Source organism: Lissotriton vulgaris, chromosome 10 (assembly GCF_964263255.1).
Source record: "Lissotriton vulgaris chromosome 10, aLisVul1.2, whole genome shotgun sequence".
NCBI classification, from domain to species: Eukaryota; Metazoa; Chordata; class Amphibia; order Caudata; family Salamandridae; genus Lissotriton; species Lissotriton vulgaris.
The window spans coordinates 796,304,811-796,325,821 of NC_141698.1; the positions used below are offsets into that span (position 1 = coordinate 796,304,811).

At 43.6% G+C, this 21,011-nt stretch overlaps 1 protein-coding gene across 2 annotated transcripts in view; it reads right to left on the reverse strand.

Moving 5' to 3' along the window:
* Window positions 1-18,749, reverse strand: part of SP4 (Sp4 transcription factor) — a 165,932-nt gene extending 147,183 nt beyond the window's left edge. The window contains exons 1-3 of one of the 2 annotated variants that reach the window (XM_086941720.1): window positions 18,626-18,749; window positions 17,736-17,821; window positions 15,697-17,239 (exon numbers count right to left, since the gene is read on the reverse strand). In XM_086941720.1, the coding sequence (XP_086797846.1) occupies window positions 15,697-17,239; window positions 17,736-17,804 (1,612 nt within the window). In that variant the 5' untranslated portion in view covers window positions 17,805-17,821; window positions 18,626-18,749. Of the gene's footprint in view, window positions 1-15,696; window positions 17,240-17,735; window positions 17,822-18,112; window positions 18,402-18,625 lie in introns of those variants that run through there. The other variant, XM_086941719.1, reaches the window with a different exon arrangement.
* Window positions 18,750-21,011: the final 2,262 nt, after the last annotated feature.

Consider the following 21,011-nt stretch of genomic DNA (forward strand, 5'->3'; position numbering starts at 1 on the left):
GACCCACAATGAAGGAAGTCTTCTCGAAGTGTGTCCAGAATGGACGCATGACACCCTCAATGGCGGAAGCAAACATAATAGTAATACCAAAGGAAGGAAAGGACACAAACCAGGCAAAGAACTTTAGACCAATCTCACTCATAAACGTAGACTGTAAAATCTACGCAAAAATACTTGCAACCAGACTCAACGCACACCTACCGAAGCTTATACACTGCTCCCAAGTAGGATACCTTAAAAACCGCATGTCCCACGACAACACAAGGCTGCTATGCCACATAATAAACCACTCCTCCAAGAGCAGCAACGCAGCGGTCATGATAGCCTTAGACGCTGAGAAAGCGTTTGACAGGGTGTCCTGGCCATTCCTTGACCAGTGCATGGTGAAATTCGGGCTCGGACCCAACTATAGGAAGATGGTACTGGCCCTCTACAATGACCCCAAAGCCTGAGTGGTAGTGAACGGAGGGATATCAGAACTACTCCACCTAGGACGAGGGACCAGACAAGGGTGCCCACTCTCGCCAGCCCTTTTCCTGCTGGCGATAGAACCACTCCTAAACATGATTAGAACTAACACAGACATAGCAGGGATACCAGTGGAGGGAGAAACTTTTAAGCTAGCGGCATACGCAAACGACATGCTAATAATGACCGAAGAACAAGAGAGATCAATCAAAGCACTGATGGAAACGATAGAACAATATACCCAGGTCTCGGGATACAAATTAAACGGGGACAAATCCGAGTGCGAGCCGCTGAACGTCCACACCACTAAAACGGTGTTAGGCTCGTCTGGCCTGACATGGCAACAGAAACCTATCAAATACTTGGGCCTCCTCTTCGAGAGAGACCTGAGATCCACACTAGAACACAATGAGCAAGCCATACTACAGAAAATAAAGGAAAGAGTAGAAGGATGGTCTCCAAAATTCACCACGTGGTGGGGGAGAGTGGAAGCAATTAAAATGATGCTCACACCAATGGTGAATTACATGTTGAACATGCTGCCACTGATAAACACAGAAGACTTCCATAAGAGACTAGACAAAATGCTGAATACCTTTCTGTGGAGGGGGAAAAAGCCCAGAATAAGCCTACGCAAGCTCAGACTGATGAAAGATCTAGGCGGTCTAAACATAACAAACTTCAAAACATTCCAAAAAGCGTGCATAGCCAGACAGGGGCTACACTGGCTCACCCCAAGACCGGAATATACCCCGGCGTGGCTGACACTTGAGCGGGGACTACTAAAAGGGATGGACCCCATTGCCCTTCTCACCACTACCCAACACCCAGCAATCAAAGACAACCCCGTCCTAAGGAACACAAAAATAGCGCTCCTAAGTGTTGATAAACTAATGGGAACAAGCATAAAGAAAACCCATTTCGAGTCCATTTGGCACAACCCCACAATAAAATACAGGGATAAGACTCTGAACATGCACTCATGGTACAGACACGGCATATCCACTGCCAGCAACCTACAGAAACAAGGCACAAACTTAACATTCAACACCCTTAAGGAAGAACACAACCTAGAGAGCATAGAACTGTACAACTTTCTGAAGATCAAGGTAGCAATAAGGAAGGCAAACCTCAACGGACTAACACCATCGCTCATACAATACGCCACCAACCTTAATATACTAGGACACCAAGTTGCACACCTCTACAAGGCCCTTTGCCCAAAATCCACCAAACTCAACGATAAAGTCACGACTTATTGGGGCACACTAGTGGGAAGGGCGCTAAGCGAGGACGAGAGATCGGAGCTATGGAGATCCACCTCCAGGAAAAAGGTTACAACAGCTCTAAACCAGACTAAATTCTGGCTCATACATAAGGCATACTGGACACCCGCCCACCTAGCATCCATGGGAATCTGCGACAGCGACTCCTGCTGGAATTGCAACAAGGGTAAGGGAGACCTCGCACACCTACTCTTCCACTGCCCCAAGGTTAGGAAATTCTGGAACATAATTGAAACACTAATAAACGACATCACAGGGGTTACTATGCACCTAGACTTCCATAGCCTGGCACTGGGTTTTACATCCCCCTCAATAACAACTAAAGAGGACCGCGACCTCATCGACCTACTACTGACAGCGGCAGTCAAAACAGTTCTGACCAATTGGAAAGACACAGGGAAAGCCACGCTTAAAGCATGGCTCAATTGGGTCACTTTCCTACGAGGGGCTGACAACATCAACATCACAGCGACACACTCACCCAAAACACACACGCAGTCAAATATGTGGGAGTCCCTAGACAATTACTTATCGTCGCACAAACCCCCATAGGCTGTGCACCTAGACACAAAGCCAATAGCTGCAGAGCACCTTGCCTTTTTCTGATAGTGCACACACCAGGAACGGAACCTGCGAGGCTCCCTTCTTCTTCTTCTTCTTCTTCTTCTCTCTCTCTCTCTCTCTATTTTCTCCTCCGGGGAGTGGGACCAAGGATGGACAACCAAGCAAGACAAAGGAACGGAGGACCTCAACGACAAGTCGAGCTCGAACGACTGGCAATCGGACTAACTCCAATAAGACTGCTACATACCCCCCCCCCCCCCCTTTTTCACCCTTTTCTCTTCCACCCTTTTCTCTTTTTCCTCTTTCTCCACCCATGTATATGTTATGCTCCATGTAAATATATATTTTTCTACAATAAAAAATTACAGAAACAATTGGGGATTCGTGGAGTCTCTGAGCATTTCAGCAATCTGATCAGCTGACTGCAACTGAACAGGATGCATAACCACCGATGCCTCTGTCCTGAAAAAAACTGACAGAAGGGGCATAAGGCATTGTGAGGCCCATACTCTGGCAGAAGATAGTCTGTGGGTTGTCCCAAAGGGGCAGACATTGCCTGTGTTAGTCTTACATAATTTGCAGATCTAAGTTTGAGTTCGTTAATCTGCAAATTCGTGGGATATACTTTGTTTGCAAATCCTGAAGAAATAGTTCAAGAAGAAATATGCATGGCAATGACCATGTACACTACACACCGAGAACCCTGGGATGGTTTAGACCCTGGCAATAGGCAGGGTTGGCTATCGACAGTGGATTGGGTGCAGGGCCTGGACAAAGGTCAGACTCTGCAGTAAACCCCCACAGCACTCCAAATGCTGCACACAATAGGGTTTTTACAGTGGGTGCTTTCTCAGAAAAAGGCTGTATATTAGTGGTCCCGAACATGTGGCTCACGAGCAACATGTTCACAGCATCCTAAAATGTTGCTCAACCAAAGTCAACCACAGTGACATTTTTCGGTGTATGCCTCTATTTTCTTTTGAAGGGAAAGATTAGGAAGCTTTCCTGGATTTTTATCCTGCCTGGCTGCTTCCCTGAAGTCTTTTCACCAGGGCATTGCCTGGCAGAATCATATTTTCCAGGATCTGAGGCATGGGAGTTGGATCCTTTTTAATTGCGGGCCGGCGTCTCTTTAATGGTCCTGCAAGCTTTGTTCTGAAGTCCTCACAAGAGTGAAGAGCAGGAAGCATCATGTGTCATGTGTCTGCAGGGTGCATCAACTGACTGTAAAGCTTATGGGAACAGGTTGAAAATGAAAAAGATAAAAGAAAAGAACATCCCTTCTTTTCAAACATGTTCCTCTTGTATCTGCAACAGAGCAATTGCTCTGCCAGTACTAATACTTTCTCTTTTCAAGACAGCCAGCCAGTGGAATGTACGGCTTATATAACAATTAATGAACACCACTGGCAGTCTGACCCAAGTAAAGTCACTTTATGTAAGTGCAGAATGGACAAATAATGTGCACTGTGGAAGCTTGCAAAGTGAACTAACACGAGAATTACGGGAAAAAGCAAGGTGTTGTCTAGGACATTTTGGAAAATAGCAAAATGTGCTGGCAGGATTTTACAGAAAGCTGCTAAATGTGCTAGCTGAAGAATCATGGAAACTTACAAACCTTATTTGTTTGCGTTTGGGTTAGTTATGGAATTGTGGAGCTGGATATCTAGCTCTAGCACTCAAAATAAATGCCGGGCAGTGTAGAAAAATCCAATGAATCGGAACAGCTGTAATCAATGATTCAGGCCTCCTAAGGATACATATACATCAATTCTTGAATCTGAGAAATACTGGAGTCTGCCAGTGGACTTAAGAACAAGACCATTGTGGTATTTGCTAAATCAGCACAGCAGTGGCACTGCAGAAGGCAGCAAAACAGAGTATGCTAAATGATGCTTTAAACTTGCAAGGTGTGATACCAGTGGAATTACAGAAAATTGCCACGTTTTACATAGACTAATGTAACGTAATCTTGCATTCTGCCACGATCCACAGTATTAATGGCCTATTTTCCTAAACATTTCAACATGTGTCACCAAACCTCCTACAACGTATTTGAATAGAACTCGGACATCCCTTCAAAATGGCTTTTAGCCATCCCCAATCCTCTGTGTCGATATGCATTTCAATCCAAACAAGGTGGTTTCAATGTTATCATCCAAATTTTATTCAAACTGAAATATTTTACAACATATTTTCCAAACTTGCATGGTGAGAGCTTGCAGCGCCCTGGTAAAGAACTATTTAATTATATCCAATTTTGAGCAGATTTGGGGGCAAATGTGTTTTAAGATTCCCTATTGGACAAGATTTTAAAAAAGCATTTGAGAACAAGCCATGCTTGCTGTAAAATGGTCTTGAACTTAAGCCCATTTTCCACTGTCTTGGTTGAGACTGGCTAAAGGTACACTCTCCGCCCTTGTAAGAGAAGAGACTGTCCATTGATCTTGCCTTGGGTAAGGCAGGATGGAAGTGTGATGGGGGACAACACTGACTGCACTGGGGCACGGGGGCTGTTTGTGTTCACTCCACACTAATTTACATTTACAGAGTTTTCCACTTGGTAACTATGAGATTCATTATGATAGCCTAAAATTAAGAAGTCTATTTCAAAAGTAAGAATAACTATAAAGGAGCATATTTGATGGTTAATTGACTGGTAATGTGAAACATGCCTAGTAGGGTAAAGACCAAAAACGTGAATTAACAGGAAGTCTTGGTGTAAACTGAAATGTGAAGACCTGTACAAATATTCCTTCGGGAAGAAAATCCATTATTTTGTAAACATAAGTAACTAATTGGTATACTAACTAAAGCCAATGGGTAATCTCGTGACTTCTAAGGGATGGCCACTCTTTTTTTTCCTTGGGTTGGGATAGGCAATTTGGTTTGTTACCTCGATCACTCCTCTTATAAAGGATGTCATCCGGAAACAACCCTTACTTGCTGCAACACATCTGTTCCTGTGCCTAATTACAGATAGTAAAGTTTCATTTTAAGATACTTTAACGTGAGTGGTGGCCCTGCTGTCTGAAGCTGAAGCACATAGGATCTGTGTACCAGAGGGATTTCCCAACATTCAGAGGACATGCATGTAAAAACTGTGAAGCAGAAAGGATTGCTCCATTTGTCTGCAGCCTGGGCCTATGATACCGGAGTAACATGAAGTATTGCAATGCATTCTAATCCTGTGGTCGGTACAGTAGGGCCGGAGAAAACTGAACCATTGCTCAGAGGAAACAGATCAATTGATTGGCTACAAGATACAAGAAATCTGCTGCATGTGACTGCATGATTTAGCTGTCCTGAGGGATTGACCTCGGTCGGATGCCTTGGCCACTGAGATCTATGTATCCAGAGGAACAACTCATAATTTGAAGGTGGCTCCTATAGGCTAGTTAGACCACTGTTACAGCTTGGCTGCCTAAGCTTTGATCCTATGTGATTTGTGTATCCGTGTGGATATCTCTACTATTACTTTGTACTGTTCTGTCTGCACCAATCAAAGATGGGGGCTGTGAAAAGAACTATTAGAAGGGTACTGAAGAGTAAGGGGGATCCAGATGTGGTCTCTTTTCATGATGTAAATATTAAGGGGCTATTTACAGATACATTTACATATGTAGATTTAATCCTGTAAATTTACTCTTAAACTTAAGAGTAACTTTGCTACTTTTTACAATTCATACATGTGTACAGTTACTCCTTGGTGTAGACGTACGTCTCCGCCCCCTCAGTTTAGAGGGTGGAGTCGGCATAAATGTAATCTATGGCCATAAAGTTGCTGACAGTACCTTTATGACTTTATTTTACACTCCGGCTACTTGGTGGAGACCTCTGCAACGAGGCCAGAGATATCCACATGCTGGAGAGAGATCCTTGTATGTTTAGAAATCTTAATACATATTTAGGATTAAAAATATTATTACCTGTAGCGGGTATTTTTGTGATTTATGTGACCAAATGAAGGTCTGTAGTAAGTATGTTCCAAAAAGTGATGGTACTGTGTGAGAGTACTTTAGTGTTTTAAGTGAAACATGTTTGAATGTTATTGAAAGTGGAGGGTAATTTGAATATTTACTTGAGCACAGCATGTTTGTTGATGACATTATTTTATTAAACAGTGTTGTCTCAGGATGCTATAAATGGACAGTGTTCGGAACTCTTCATTGACAAGACCGTGTCCAACCACAAAAATGTAGCAGCCAAACTAGCAACTCAAGTGAAAAATTATTTTACTAGTCGACACCTGTATAACCAGACTTTTGTTCTGTACTCCACCACAGGAATCCAGATGTAACCGTGGATCAGGGGTGAGGTCTATATGTTAGACCTGTTGCATGGTGATATTGTTTTACACATAACATGCTACAACACTCTTGCATAAAACTTCTTGGGAGTCCCCCCATCAGTCAAGACATGTGAATTGCAACTTAAGAATACCAAAAGTGCGTTCAGTGATGGCTCTTGTACAATTGTGTTCCCTTTATATGTCTGTTGAGGTAGTGTGGTTGGACATCAGTATGGTGAGAGGAGATTAGGAGAAAGCACATACCGGTCAACACCTGCAACAAAGGAATGCGATTTTTGTAAAACAAAATGTAATGCATACTATTTACACATAGGTAGCATTGGACTAAGTCACATGTATATACTGTGTTTTTAATGAGTAAGTATGTTTAATGTGCCAACCCGAAGAGCATAATGCAGACGCAGTGTGAAATGTTCTTACTTACCAATGAGCCACATGTCATCGAACTCTCCAGCAACAAACCAACGTGTAAGCGGTGACTGACAGAAAACGGAACTGCTGTGTGTACTTCCAAGAAAGGTTATGTGCACATCAGAGAAGCAGTCCCTTGCATCGTAGAAAGCTTGCAAGTTGACTGAGTGTTAGAAATGTAGGGTGCGGAGCAGATGTGCTGTATTGAGAGGAGACCGCAATGCAACATGGGTGAAGTCAATCAAATCCACCACACAAGGGAAGCAGGTAAAAGCATAATGTTCCCTTCACACCCATTGCCTTTCCACCAGTGTTAGTAGCTTGGCAATACACTGCTACACTCTTCTGTATTTCAGTACCCGATGAAAACATCTAGACTGGTTTGTATGTGAGATGGCAATATTGTCAGAGGTAAACCTCCCTCTACCCTTCTACTTCTTTTTACACTCGGTAAAACCCCTCCCCCTCCCCCCACCACATCCCATTGTCCTGCCACCATTACGAATGGCATTCCCTTATTCTTGACTTTGGAAATGCCATGGGGTCACGAAATGGAGTGCAGCTATCATTTTGACATATTATATGGGAAAAGGGGTCCCGGACTTCAAAAGACAAAGGTACTCAAATAATGTTGATGAAGAAAAATCAAGATACACTTTTAGGAGTACAATGTTCTTTAATCACAGAGTACTCATTCTTATTATAAGACCAACAATTTCACATCGAAATTCTTCATTAATTCAGTTATGATTGTGCCCAAGAGAAAGGGAGGGGGGAGGATAGGGGTGCAGTGAGGGCAAAAGTGTTGGATGAGAAGAGAAAATATTCACTTCAGTGCAAAGAAAAACATTCACAGTAAAAACATCACTTTGTGGCTCTCCAAGGGGGAAAAACATAATTGCCATACAAGGTCAAACTATAGTTCAAATAACCATGCTCCAAAAAAGGGGGAACAATCCTGCCAGGGATGGGAGCCGGTTCGATAAGGTGTTGGTAGTCTACGTTTTGACCCTAATAAGCGTAGGCAGTTTTCCCTTACAATGCGGGTCTTCTTCAGGACAGGAAGTGGGGGGGAAAGAAGAAGGGCTTGGACTGTTTACCTACAAAAAATACATAAGTCAAAATTAGGGTCTCAAAAGATCCCAGAGTGTCACCTAATAAATACGAGAGACCTCTACAAACTCCATAATTATACAAAATACACAATTACGACAGAGGACAGTGTCAAAGGGGACGTATAAAAGTGACTTAATTAACACAAATGGTCATGAGGCAAGGCTATTGTTACCTTGCAAAGCTGCAGATCGTGCGTCAAGTTACACAATAAAGTTTACTGTCCATTCACTGTTCTATGGGATGACTGGAGCTAAAGGCAAAAGCGTATATGTGTATTAATTATTAAAAATGACTGCTGGTGAAGGGTACAATATAGCCATGTCACATAGAATTATAATTACCTCGCCTTTAAATATTCAGGCGGCCAGCGCTGTCAGATTTGTAACGGTTTCCTGTATCACTGTATATTTAAACTGGGGAAATCAGAAAAGACTATTATATCATAGTCAGGTGTTTCATTCCAGAAAAAGGTTTGCCGCACAAAAGAAACTAAAAAATACCCGATAATGGAGGCCAGACTTAGTTTGTGTATCGCTTTTCTATTCTAATATAATATCGCCCGGGCTGCAAAGAGAATAGTGCATAGGTTACTCATATTGCAACGAAATGACAGGCCTTCGCTATGACATCCTGTAGTCACGAGGCATCATTTGCCCATGTAACCTTATTTATGTTGGGCAAACTCAACAAAAAGTAAAAATTCGAATTTTACAACATTGCAGTCGCATTAGATGTAAAGTTTCAGGTGCCCCTTTAGTGGAACACTGTATGGAAACAGGACACTCCCCTGTCTCAAATGAATTGTCCTTGAACATGTCTCCCTGGGCCCAAGAGGAGGTAACATAGGCCCCATACTGAATATTAGGGAACTGAAATGGATCACTTTCTTTGGCTCTGTCCATACTGGGCTTAACGAATCTGACAGCAGCTTTGCACAACTGGCTAATTTATAATCTGTTCTTTCTAATAATCGGTCCTCTCCTTTCCTTTATGCATAGGGATATATGTATTGGAGAGTCTTGAAATGGTTTTGATAGTGACTGCGCTTGAACTACCCTGTGTGGCAGGTTGGCGCTACAGCTTTCCAAACTATTGGTATATGATGAAGCGATGTCATTCTCTAGAACACAGTAATGGTCTGACATACACATTACACATGCAGCGTGCATGGAGTGTTTTTATGAATAATTTACTGTATTTGTGAATATGTAGATATTGCGGACCATTCCAGAGGTCAGCTCAGCTCACTTTGAAATGATGTAGTTTTGTATATATTTTTAAAATTTCACATATTTAATCTGCGTTTCACGAATTTATTTTTGTTTGTTTCTGTTCCCCCTCTATTTCGGTATTTCACTACCCTGCGCGGCAGGTGCATACCATTCTAAAGGGTTTCGGAGTAACAAAATCCACCCCACTTAAGAGTCTTTCTACCTTTTCTAACAAACGCGAAGGTAGGCTACGCCCCCTAGTAACGCAATACAACTGCGAACGTACACGCCAGGCACAGCCATTGCAAGGATACGGAGCTTGGTTGGAAACCGGACTAGCTTGTAGGAACTGAGACTTCTACTGCTGTCAAGGTATTACTTTCTCACCCGCCCGTTCGAACTCCTACATGTTAAAAGATGCAAGCGCAGAGAACTCCTATGGTTTTGTCATTTCAGTCGACTGCTGACGGTCAGACGGTGAACCATAGAACGCAAGCCCAGTTTTGCATCTCGGTTTGCCCAGGTGATCCAAGTTTTGAATTGAGTTAAGGTAACTCTGTTATTTTCCCCGTTACTACCGGATGTCATAGCAAAGGCCTGCCATTCCGTTGCATTCGGAGTAACTCTTGCACTATTATCTTTACAGCTCTGGCACATGAGAATTAAAAAGTGATATATGAACTAAGTCCGGCATCTGGCCTCCATTATCAGGTATTTCTCGTGGGTTTGCACTCTTAAATGTTAAAAAATGGAAGTTTGACAGCATGGATAACTCATATGGCCTTGTAATTTTAGCCGGCAACTGAGGGTCATACCGTGAACCAGCGAATGTGAGCTCGTTTTTACATCGCGTTTTGCCCGCGGCGGTCCACGCTTCTAATTGAGTTAAGGTAACCCTGGTCTTTGCCTCGTGACTACAGGATGTCATAGCGAAGGCCTGTCCTTTCGTTGCAATAGGAGTAACCTATGCACTATTATCTTTGCAGCCCGGGCGATATTATATTAGAATAGAAAAGCGATACACAAACTAAGTCTGGCCCCCATTACCTCCATTATCAGGTATCTTTTAGTTTCTTTTGGGCGCCAAACCTTTTTCTGGGATGAAACACCTGACTATGATATAATAGTCTTTTCTGATTTCCCCAGTTTAAATATACCGGGATACAGGAAACAGTTACAAATCTGACAGCGCTGGCCGCCTGAATATTTAAAGGCGAGGTAATTATAATTCTATGTGACATGGCTATATTGTACCCTTCACCAGCAGTCATTTTTAATAATTAATACACATATACGCTTTTGCCTTTAGCTCCAGTCGTCCCATAGAAAAGTGAATGGACAGTAAACTTTATTGTGTAACTTGACGCACAATCTGCAGCTTTGCAAGGTAACAATAGCCTTGCCTCATGACCATTTGTGTTAATTAAGTCACTTTTATACGTCCCCTTTGACACTGTCCTCTGTCGTAATTGCGTATTTTGTATAATTATGGAGTTTGTAGATGTCTCTCGTATTTATTAGGTGACAATCTGGGATCTTTTGAGACCCTAATTTTGACTTATGTATTTTTTGTAGGTAAACAGTCCAAGCCCTTCTTCTCCCCCCCACTTCCTGTCCTGAAGAAGACCCGCATTGTAAGGGAAAACTTCCTACGCTTATTAGGGTCGAAACGTAGACTACCAACACCTTATCGAACCGGCTCCCATCCCTGGCAGGATTGTTCCCCCTTTTTTGGAGCATGGTTATTTGAACTATAGTTTGACCTTGTATGGCAATTATGTTTGGCCCCCTTGGAGAGCCACAAAGTGATGTTTTTACTATGAATGTTTTTCTTTACACTGAAGTGAATATTTTCTCTTCTCATCCAACACTTTTTCCCTCACTGCATCCCTATCCTCCCCCCTCCCTTTCTCTTGGGCACAATTATAACTGAATTAATGAAGAATTTCTAAGTGAAATTGTTGGTCTAATAATAAGAATGAGTACTCTGTGATTAAAGAACATTGTACTCCTAAAAGTGTATCTTGATTTTTCTTCATGAACATTATTCGAGTACCTTTGTCTTTTGAAGTCCGGGACCCCTTTTCCCATATAATATTGTATACCCAGGTCCCTGTGACTACAATTTGGGTTAACCCTGTTACTATAACATAATTTTGACATAGGCAGGGCCATCCAGAGAACAAGTGATGGGTGAATCAAGGTACTCCCCCAGTCTGCAACCTTGTCTAGGATCCCAACAGGTGAGAAGCAGTATCTCACAATGGCTACTTTACTGGACAGGCCAAAGGATCATTTGTCTGTAAACTGTCTCTCCTCCTCCTAAAACAATGGTTTCTCAGCTTGGGGGAAAATCACAAACAGAGTGAAGTCAGAAAAGGTTGGAGTCCCTTTCTTAATTGGTCAGCCTGCATGTGATTGGTTGGTGCTGTACTGTGTTTCACCTGTAGTTGGGTGGTGGAGTCCAGAACTTCACATCTTGCATTACAGGTGCGTTGTAATCCCTGGATAAAAACTATTAAAATAAATAGTAAATTATAAATCTAAAATTGAAACAACAACAAAAAAGTCCCAGTAATTTCTCATTTTGCCCTACTGTTATTTGTTTTACCCATTATTTTCAATTAGACCGCTTTGTAGTATCAGTGGTTAACCATGTTACTTCTGGACTGACTCCATGGCTGACCTGAGGTACACTTACTGCAGCTTTGGGGCCTTTTTGACTATAGTAGTTTCTAAAGAACAGTTTAGGAATAGCAATGGACTTACTCTTTTTTGGAAGGGTTGTTTTTCCCTCCCTAAACTCCGACTACTAAGGAGCAAATATTCTGCAACTTACAGCCCCTTCCCCAGGTTCCTCCCACATTTACCACTAAAAGATTTGCATACATGTGAGGACATCTCTGCGCACATGCCAGAGACAATTGCACACAAAAGTTAGGAGTGCAAAGGTGGAGAGGCAGGGCCATCCAGAGAACAAGTGATGGGTGAATCAAGGTACTCCCCCAGTCTGCAACCTTGTCTAGGATCCCAACAGGTGAGAAGCAGTATCTCACAATGGCTACTTTACTGGACAGGCCAAATGATCATTTGCCTGTAAACTGTCTCTCCTCCTCCTAAAACAATGGTTTCTCAAAATGGGGGAAATTCACAAACAGAGTGAAGTCAGAAAAGGTTGGAGTCCCTTTCTTAATTGGTCAGCCTGCATGTGATTGGTTGGTGCGGTACTGTGTTTCACCTGTAGCTGGGTGGTGGAGTCCAGAGCTTCACATCTTGCATTACAGGTGCGTTGTAATCCCTGGATAAAAACTATTAAAATAAATAGTAAATTATAAATCTAAAATTGAAACAACAACAAAAAAATCCCAGTAATTTCTCATTTTGCCCTACTGTTATTTGTTTTACCCATTATTTTCAATTAGACCGCTTTGCAGTATCAGTGGTTAACCATGTTACTTCTGGACTGACTCCATGGCTGACCTGAGGTGCACTTACTGCAGCTTTGGGGCCTTTTTGACTATAGTAGTTTCTAAAGAACAGTTTAGGAATAGCAATGGACTTACTCTTTTTTGAAGGGTTGTTTTTCCCTCCCTAAACTCTGACTACTAAGGAGCAAATATTCTGAAACTTACAGCCCCTTCCCCAGGTTCCTCCCATATTTACCACTAAAACATTTGCATACATGTGAGGACATCTCTGCACACATGCCAGAGACTTTTGCACACAAAAGTTAGGAGTGCAAAGGTGGAGACCCCTGCACAGAAAAGATATGAGCACAGAAGCGGAGACCTCTGCACAGAAAAGATAGGAGCACAGAGGCATACCTTCCCACAGAAAATATATGAGCGCAGAGACTCTTGCACAGAGATATCTTGTATTACGAGAGTAGCACTACTGTAGCGCTACTAAACGTACTACAAAGTGCAGTCTGTGAATAGGCCCCATAAATTCTTTTGGCTCACTTGCTGCTTTTGGAGAAGAGGGTTTTGGCGAAGGCTCCACATTTTCCGTGATAGCATTCTGTCTGGTGATATACTAGATCCTGTAACAATATCTAAACTGAGGGATAACAAAATTTAAGAGTGGATTTGCAGTCAGCGGAATTATGCGGCATGGCAAAACTAAATTATGTGCAAGTGTTGACTAAACGATGCGACATAGAAAAGGCAAGTAGGCAAATTATGTACCAAGGAAAGTTAAATGATATAATACATGGTTCCATTAAAGGCAAATTATGCATTGCTTTATGTGACTTTATTATATCCTCTTCAAAAAGGTTATGCACTAATAATAAAGATTTGGTCTCGAACAAAAGTACATGAATACTATTTTATCAATACTGCACATAATACACCTCAAAATTCAAGTCTATGAAAACATATACTATATTTAACTCAGGCGAAAGAAAGCCTAAATGTACATGTTGTCCATAATAAAATGTGCACCTCTTTAACTTAGTGCATCCAAGTTAGGTTTTAAAATAGGTCATCTCTTTTGGGTTTAGAGAGCATTCAAGATACAGTGCCTTTAAAAGCACATCTTTCGATTATGAACAGCCCTGCAGATCAAACTGTACTTTCAATATGTATGAGGCATTTGCAAGTACTTCAAAATTCAATATATTAGACCTTAAAAGGGTACAACTTTAAGTAGCTACAGCTTTGAGAACGATGTCTGAAAAGTGATGGCTGCTTGGACCAAAGCATCGATGTTGTGAGCCTAAATAAAGTTCTATAAACAGTGGCAAAAACCAATACGATGGCAAAAGGTGAAACATTATTTACAGCACGCTCGAAATACATTTAAGCATGTAAGTTATACCTTATACATACAAGATAAAGGCCAAAAGGTCAGTCCATGAACTGGGGACGTTGAGACCACAAAACGGTCCCCTCTTTATTGTTTATTGCTCCAATACAGCCATCAACAGTTGGAAGATGACAGGTTAGCTTTTCAAAAATGTCTAGCACATCATTCCAACCAGAGTGCAGCTTTTGAATAACTTTTGATCAGACTCGAGTTAGAAACACTTGCTAAACAAACCAAAAAATGCAAATTGTGTAGCAGATGGCTATGTAAGTGGCAAGGGGGTAGAAAACAATATGGCTGAGAAATCACGGTTATCTAATGGTCCTGTCCATAATATCCGTGCAAACAGGAAGCTGTTTTTGGTGCATGATCCCTTGAGTAACGAGGAGGAAGGCCCTTGGCTTTGAGACTTTTATCTGTAAAGTCTAAATAAACCAGGTGATAGCTCTTCTGTCTCATATATGAGCTGTTTAACCTATTGGAAAGAACTTTTGCCGAAAAACTGTGCCTGTAAAGATCGGAAAATGTGAGGAATTTTTACTTGGTATTATTTGTAGCCGAGACCTGGTATTAAAGGTAAGTGGAACACTCAACATATTTCAGGTAATAAAGAGATGCTGAGACATGCAGTTACAGTTACACGGAAGAACCGTACTGCTGTGCTATTTGGGGCATTGTTCTATGTTTCAATAAACTAAGAATTAGCTCTTCTGTTTATGGCTCGGTAGACACTGTAAGATTTGTGCTCAATGAGGGATGGCTAGTTAGGCTGTCAGGGGCTTGAATATGTAGCGTTTAATAACCTATGGGATAGATATCTGACAAGATGCTCAAGTCAGCAAGTATGGTATACCCTGCAAAACTGTAGAAGGTGTGGGTGCTTGACACCACTGGAATTAGATATTTTGAAAGAATCTTGTGGTGGCAGCAGTGCGATTAAGCCAGGAAATAGAAACGTGTGTGTGCAGAGTGTCAGTGTACAAACTGGAAATCTCTGGCTACGCCCTTGGCCCTGAAATAATGTAATTTTGCTAGGGGTGGTCTGGAAATGGAAGGTTAACCTCTACATAATCCATAAAGGAAATTTGGAAAAAAAAAGGATGCTAATGAAAGTGGGTATCGGCTCTCAAAATCCTATTTGGTTTTCATGGTGTAACATTCCTATACTGCTTTTTGCATTTTCATGCTTGTAAATCAGTTTACCATTAATAGTCAACACTCTATTTTAATGACTTTGCAAACATGAACCTGTATTTTAGAAACATTGTTTCCTATAAACACATTAGACAGACGGTAGACACATTTTCACACACAAATACAGGAGTACAGTTATATCTTAAAACTACTTGTTAATAGAATGTGGACTACTCAAGTAATACCCCAAAGTCAAATTGCAGACATCTATGTGGCAATTACTTTCATGTCCACAGCACAACAGTTAAAACGCATGCATATTAAGAAGCTGTACATCAACTATGCTCTCTACAGTAATGAAGCACGAATGGCATAACTAGCTTACCTCCAACACTGGTGATGGTAAGTGGGAGGCCTTGTACTTGAACACCTGCTGCACCCAGACTGGCAACACTCACTGTCTGGATGTTAGGCACTGAAGAGAACTGAGCAGTGTTGAGAGTGATGGGTGTACCAGTAACAGTCACAGGCGCAATCTGGGCAAGAGATGTGCTGCCACTTGAAGACACTGGGGCCAGAGTCAGTTGCTGGGGCAACCCAGAGTTCTGAACTTGCAAATTTGAAAGGCTCTGTAGATTTTGAAGCTGCACAGTTTGCCAGCTGATCTGCCCTGACGGTGTCAACGTTGGAGCCCTAATGAGAACCTGAGTTGGGCTTAATGTTTGAAACTGAACATTGTGCAGAGGCTGTTGTTGAAGAGCCTGCAGAGTCTGTCCTGTGTGTAGTTGGAAAGTCTGTTGTGGAATTCCCTGGATTATCTGCTGCTGAGGCTGCTGGATCTGTATTTGTTGCAAAACCTGCTGGCCTAAAATTTGTACCTGCTGAAGTGAACTAGATTGATCTTGAGAATTCTGTAACCCATTTGCCTGAAGCTGACTAGTACTCTGAACTTCTGAATCCGCAATTGCTGTCTGGGATTCTTCTGTAGCATGTTCTGTGCTGGCAGGTGTGCTTGCATACTGACTTGTTTCCACAGAGCTCGATAAAGTCTCACTACTCGTTAGAGATGTGGAAACCGTGGTTGTACAGGCAGAAGAGGAGGGAGATTCGGGCATGGTACTGACAGAAGTGGTGGTGATGGGTGTTGACATCAGTTGATTCCCATTGGAAAGCCCTCCATCAGTGGCCTGGACAATTTGCCCTGTTGCTCCTCCCGCGGCCACATTGTTTATGACGGGCAGTGCAAGTGTCATTCCTCCAATGTTTATAGGTAAGGTTGTTACTACTTGAGTCTGACCGCCAGAAATAGTTTGCAGCTGCAGTGGTATAGACATACCTGGCCTAATTTGTACAGGTAAGGTCTGATTACCAATGTTTTGACCAAGGATATTGCCAGAAGCTGTCCTGTTTGCAGTTGTAATAATAGCTTGGTTATTCCCGGCAGGTATTAATTGTATTTGTCCCTGTAAATCTTGAAGCGATGTAGCATTTGCGGAAGCAAACTGAATCTGTTGTCCTTCCATCGACTGGAATTGTGGTATCACTTGGTACTGTACACTCCCATTAGGATTTTGCACCTGGATAACTTGAAACTGCCCTGGGGCAGACACAGAACTGCCCAGTTTCGTTTTGGTGGGCGAGGAGTTGCCATTATTGCTGCTCGTGGAGCCTGTTGTGCTTGTAGCAATAGCCATGGCTTGGGCTATGTTGTTTTCCTTAGAATTAGGAGCAGCAGCCACAATCTGCCAAGTATTTCCACCAAGTTGGGTAGTGACTAATTCTAACTGCTGTGGCTGATTTTGAAGCTGTACCAGAGCTTGGCTTGGGTCTATGATAATTTGTTGAGGTCCAGCTGCTTGATTTTCGCCTGTTGTCCCTATTTTACTGCACGTGGCTGCGAGCAAGGCCAGTGGAGACGGCTGGGAGTCCTACTCAAAGAGAGAAGGGGGAAAATGGGCGGGTTTAGACGGAGCCAGTAGGTGTGACCACATTTTCTGACAGCTCAATTTAGGAAGTGAAGTCAAACAAACATTCACCTCCTCCCATACTCATTAACTTGCCAAACATAACTAAGTACATTAGTATGGAGAAACGTTTAGGTAGAATGTTTATCTAGGACTCCAGATGCATCACGTGTTACATAAATGAAATCATGTTTGACAACCACACAGCATCGATGACCTTTCCATACAGAAGCTACATTCGCTCAGAATACAGTCATGGAGGGACGATCTGTAACCACTCCTCCAAGTACAGTTACAACATTACATAACGCTTCTGGCAATGACACGCTGTGTAAAATGCAACGAAGAGAGAGAATGGGCCTATCTACAGTAAAGCTTAAATTAAATTAAAAGTAAGTTGAGTGAACGAAGTTGTGTTTTTTGAGAAGGGGGCGTGGGGAGAGGAGTCATGGGGCGTTACCTGCGAGCCTGATGTTTTGGTTTTTTTATTACATTCTGCATCGGTTGACTTCCCTCCTTCTGTGGCCATAGTTTCTTTCTTTATATCTGAAAAACAAGGTATCTCGTAAATATTCCACAATATGTTTAGGCCAAAGGGAGTGTGTTCTCGCTTCTATAGTTCTGTGCCAATGTTTTTTTTTGTTTTTTTTGTTATCTCTGAACCGAAAAAAAATTATAATGCCTAAGTGCATGCGAGAGCCACCATCTGAAGCCCGCCCCAGTTTTAAGTAACAGCCTGGCGGTGGTGCACACAACCTGAGACAGCAACAATATCACATGAAATGAACATTGCTTGAGAATGGAGGTTTTATGTATAGGGGCAGGTACAGTACATACCGCTCATCCTGCAGCATTAATACTAGGCGGTGTTTCATGGCACTTCGGAGATGACAGATGGAGGTAGCAGAACCTGGGAGGAGGGTGCAATGGGAAGAAGGCCGGGCGCTGTGGCTCGGAGGCTGGGAGAGTAGAGGGAGGGAGGGGCGGCCTCCTCCGCCTCCTCTCGTCCTTTCCCTGGAATGGCGGCCGCTGGGGCTCTGCCCCCTCCCTCGAGCCCCTCTGCCTCTCCCCCTCCTGGGCGGCGGCGGGTACGGCTCGCCCTCCTCCCCTGGTAAAGACAGGACGGCCTGTCCGATGAGGGCGGAAGTAGGGCGGCGACAGGGCGTCGCCAGCGGACACAATGTCTCTCCCTCTTCACCCACCACCACCACCCACCGAGAGCCGGGGATCGCCCCCTTTTCCCTGTCTGCTGCCTCCTCCTCGGGCAGCGGCCGCACCCCGCTCCTCCTTCCTGCCTTCCCCCTGCTGCCCAGGACCCACCTCCCAAGGAGCGGCCCCGCCATTGCTTACCCGGGCGGCGGTGGGTGGACCGATGGCAGAAGCGCGGGACCAGGCGTTGCCAAGGAAGCCCGTGCCCCCGCTACCCTTCCTCTCGTTGCCTCTTCGCTCTCCGTATTTTATTTTTCTATCAAAAATGTATTTCATTTCCTGCCTGCAGCCCCCGCCCCTCCTTTCTGTACCCAGAACTAGGCGGACGAGGCGGTGACGCACTTACAACACCCCGCCCCCCGCACCCACTCCCGGGTCGCTCATTGCAAGACAGGGAGGGCAGGTGCTGCCGTACCGCCCAAATCTAGTGCACACGGTGCTGCTGAATGCTCTATAGGTTGATGTCCCCGGCTGAAAGTGTAAAAAGTACAAGAGAATAACTGATAAAAACGATTCTTTATTATACACGTTTCATTCTGAAAGTCTGCGTTCTTGTTGGCTTTCGCCTCCTCTCTCTCCCGATTGGCTAGTTGCGCTGACAGCCCTCAGTGCATGTCGGGGAACGTAGTTCTGATACTATCGCATCTGGGCTGCTGTGGCCAGCAGGCAGGCCAGAGGGAGTGGCAAAGGGAGTTCTATAGCCATGAGGGCAGGGCGTGGGAGTTCTCTTGATGCTCGCTGCACCTATTAGTAGAATATCCGTCCTGCAAATTTGCCTACTTCGTTTTGCAAGCTGATTCGGTGTTATAGGTATCAAATAAATAGTGTTCTGTCTAGTGTTCAAAAGGAAGCAGAGAAGACGAAATGACAGGCCGAAATGCCAATTAGATGCAAGTTAACTATAATTTTAGACTCGCAGTGGCTTGTTGTCCTTGCGTTCTAAGCAATTTAACCTCATCCTTTCATACCTGTCAACCTTTAAAAAAAAATGCCGGATGGAATTAAGCATTTAAGAGGGTGATCACACTAAAGCGAATTGAAAAGTAGCACTTTTTTGGAGAGTGATGTACGTTTGAAAAGTGGGAGCCTCCATTGAAGTCTATGGCTTTTGGCAAGCACTACAAGAGCACAACATCCAGTATAGTCCCCCTCCTTCACCATTTCATGTCAAGTGTGTGAGAAGTTGGCCTGATATATGATGCTCACCAGGGGCGCAACTAGGTCTTAATTTCGGGGGGGGCTAACATGGCAGATGAAGGGGCGTGGCTAATGTAAATCAATGGGGCGGAGCAAAAATGGCAAATAATCAGGATCGGTTAATGCTCAGGTCAAGCTGAGAAAAAAATGTGGTGAATTCTGCATTTGAAACTGGACAACAATTAAAGCACACATTTTTGTTAGTTTGATGCATTGCCCCCCAAAACCCATACTCACCCTGAATTGTAAAATTACCCCTGGCACATCAAAACACATACCCACGCTGAACCCACACCCTAAAATTACCCCCTGGCACCCCAAAACCCAATACCACCCTGAACCCTAAAATCACCCCCCTGGAGCCCCAAAACCCATACCCGCCCTGAACCTTAAATTACCCCTGGCACCCCAGAAACCATACCCATGCTGAACCATAAATTCCCCCTTGCCCCCCAAAACCCAAACCCACTCTGAACCTTAAAATTACCCCAGGCACCCCAAAACCCATGCCCATGCTGAACCATAAATTCCCATCTGGCACCCCATAACCCATACCCACCCTGAACCCTAAAATTGCCCCTGACACCCCAAAACCCACACCTGCCCTGAAACCTAAAATTACCCCTGGCACACCAAAACACATACCCACGCTGATCCCTAAAATTAATCCCATGGCACCCCAAAACCCACACCCACCCTGTACCTTAAAATTACCCCTGACACCCCAAACCCCATACCCATGCTGAACCATAAATTCCCCCCCGGCACCTCATAACCCATACCCACCCTGAACCATAAATTCCCCGCTGGCACCCCATAACCCATACCCACCCTGAACCCTAAAATTGCCCCTGACACCCCAAAACCCACACCTGCCCTGAAACCTAAAATTACCCCTGGCACACCAAAACACATACCCACGCTGAACCCTAAAATGTCCCCTGGCACCCCATACCCACCCTGAACCCTAAAATAGCCCCCTGACATCCGAAAACCCACACCTACCCTAAACCCTAAAATTACCCCTGGCACCCCAAAACCCATACCCATGCTAAACCATAAATTCCCCCGGCACCCCATAACCCATACCCACCCTGAACCATAAATTCCCCCCTGGCACCCCATAACCCATACCCACCCTGAACTCTAAAATTACCCACTAGCACCCCAAAAAAAAATGAACACTACAAACTTACACTACATTTGCATATTTGGAGGGGACTGTCCTCTTTGACGTTTCTATGTATGTAAGTCAAGAACAACATTCACAGTAACCTTGATATGCAGGCAGTAGGTAATGCTGTGCTGAAAAATGCATTAAAGTTACTGG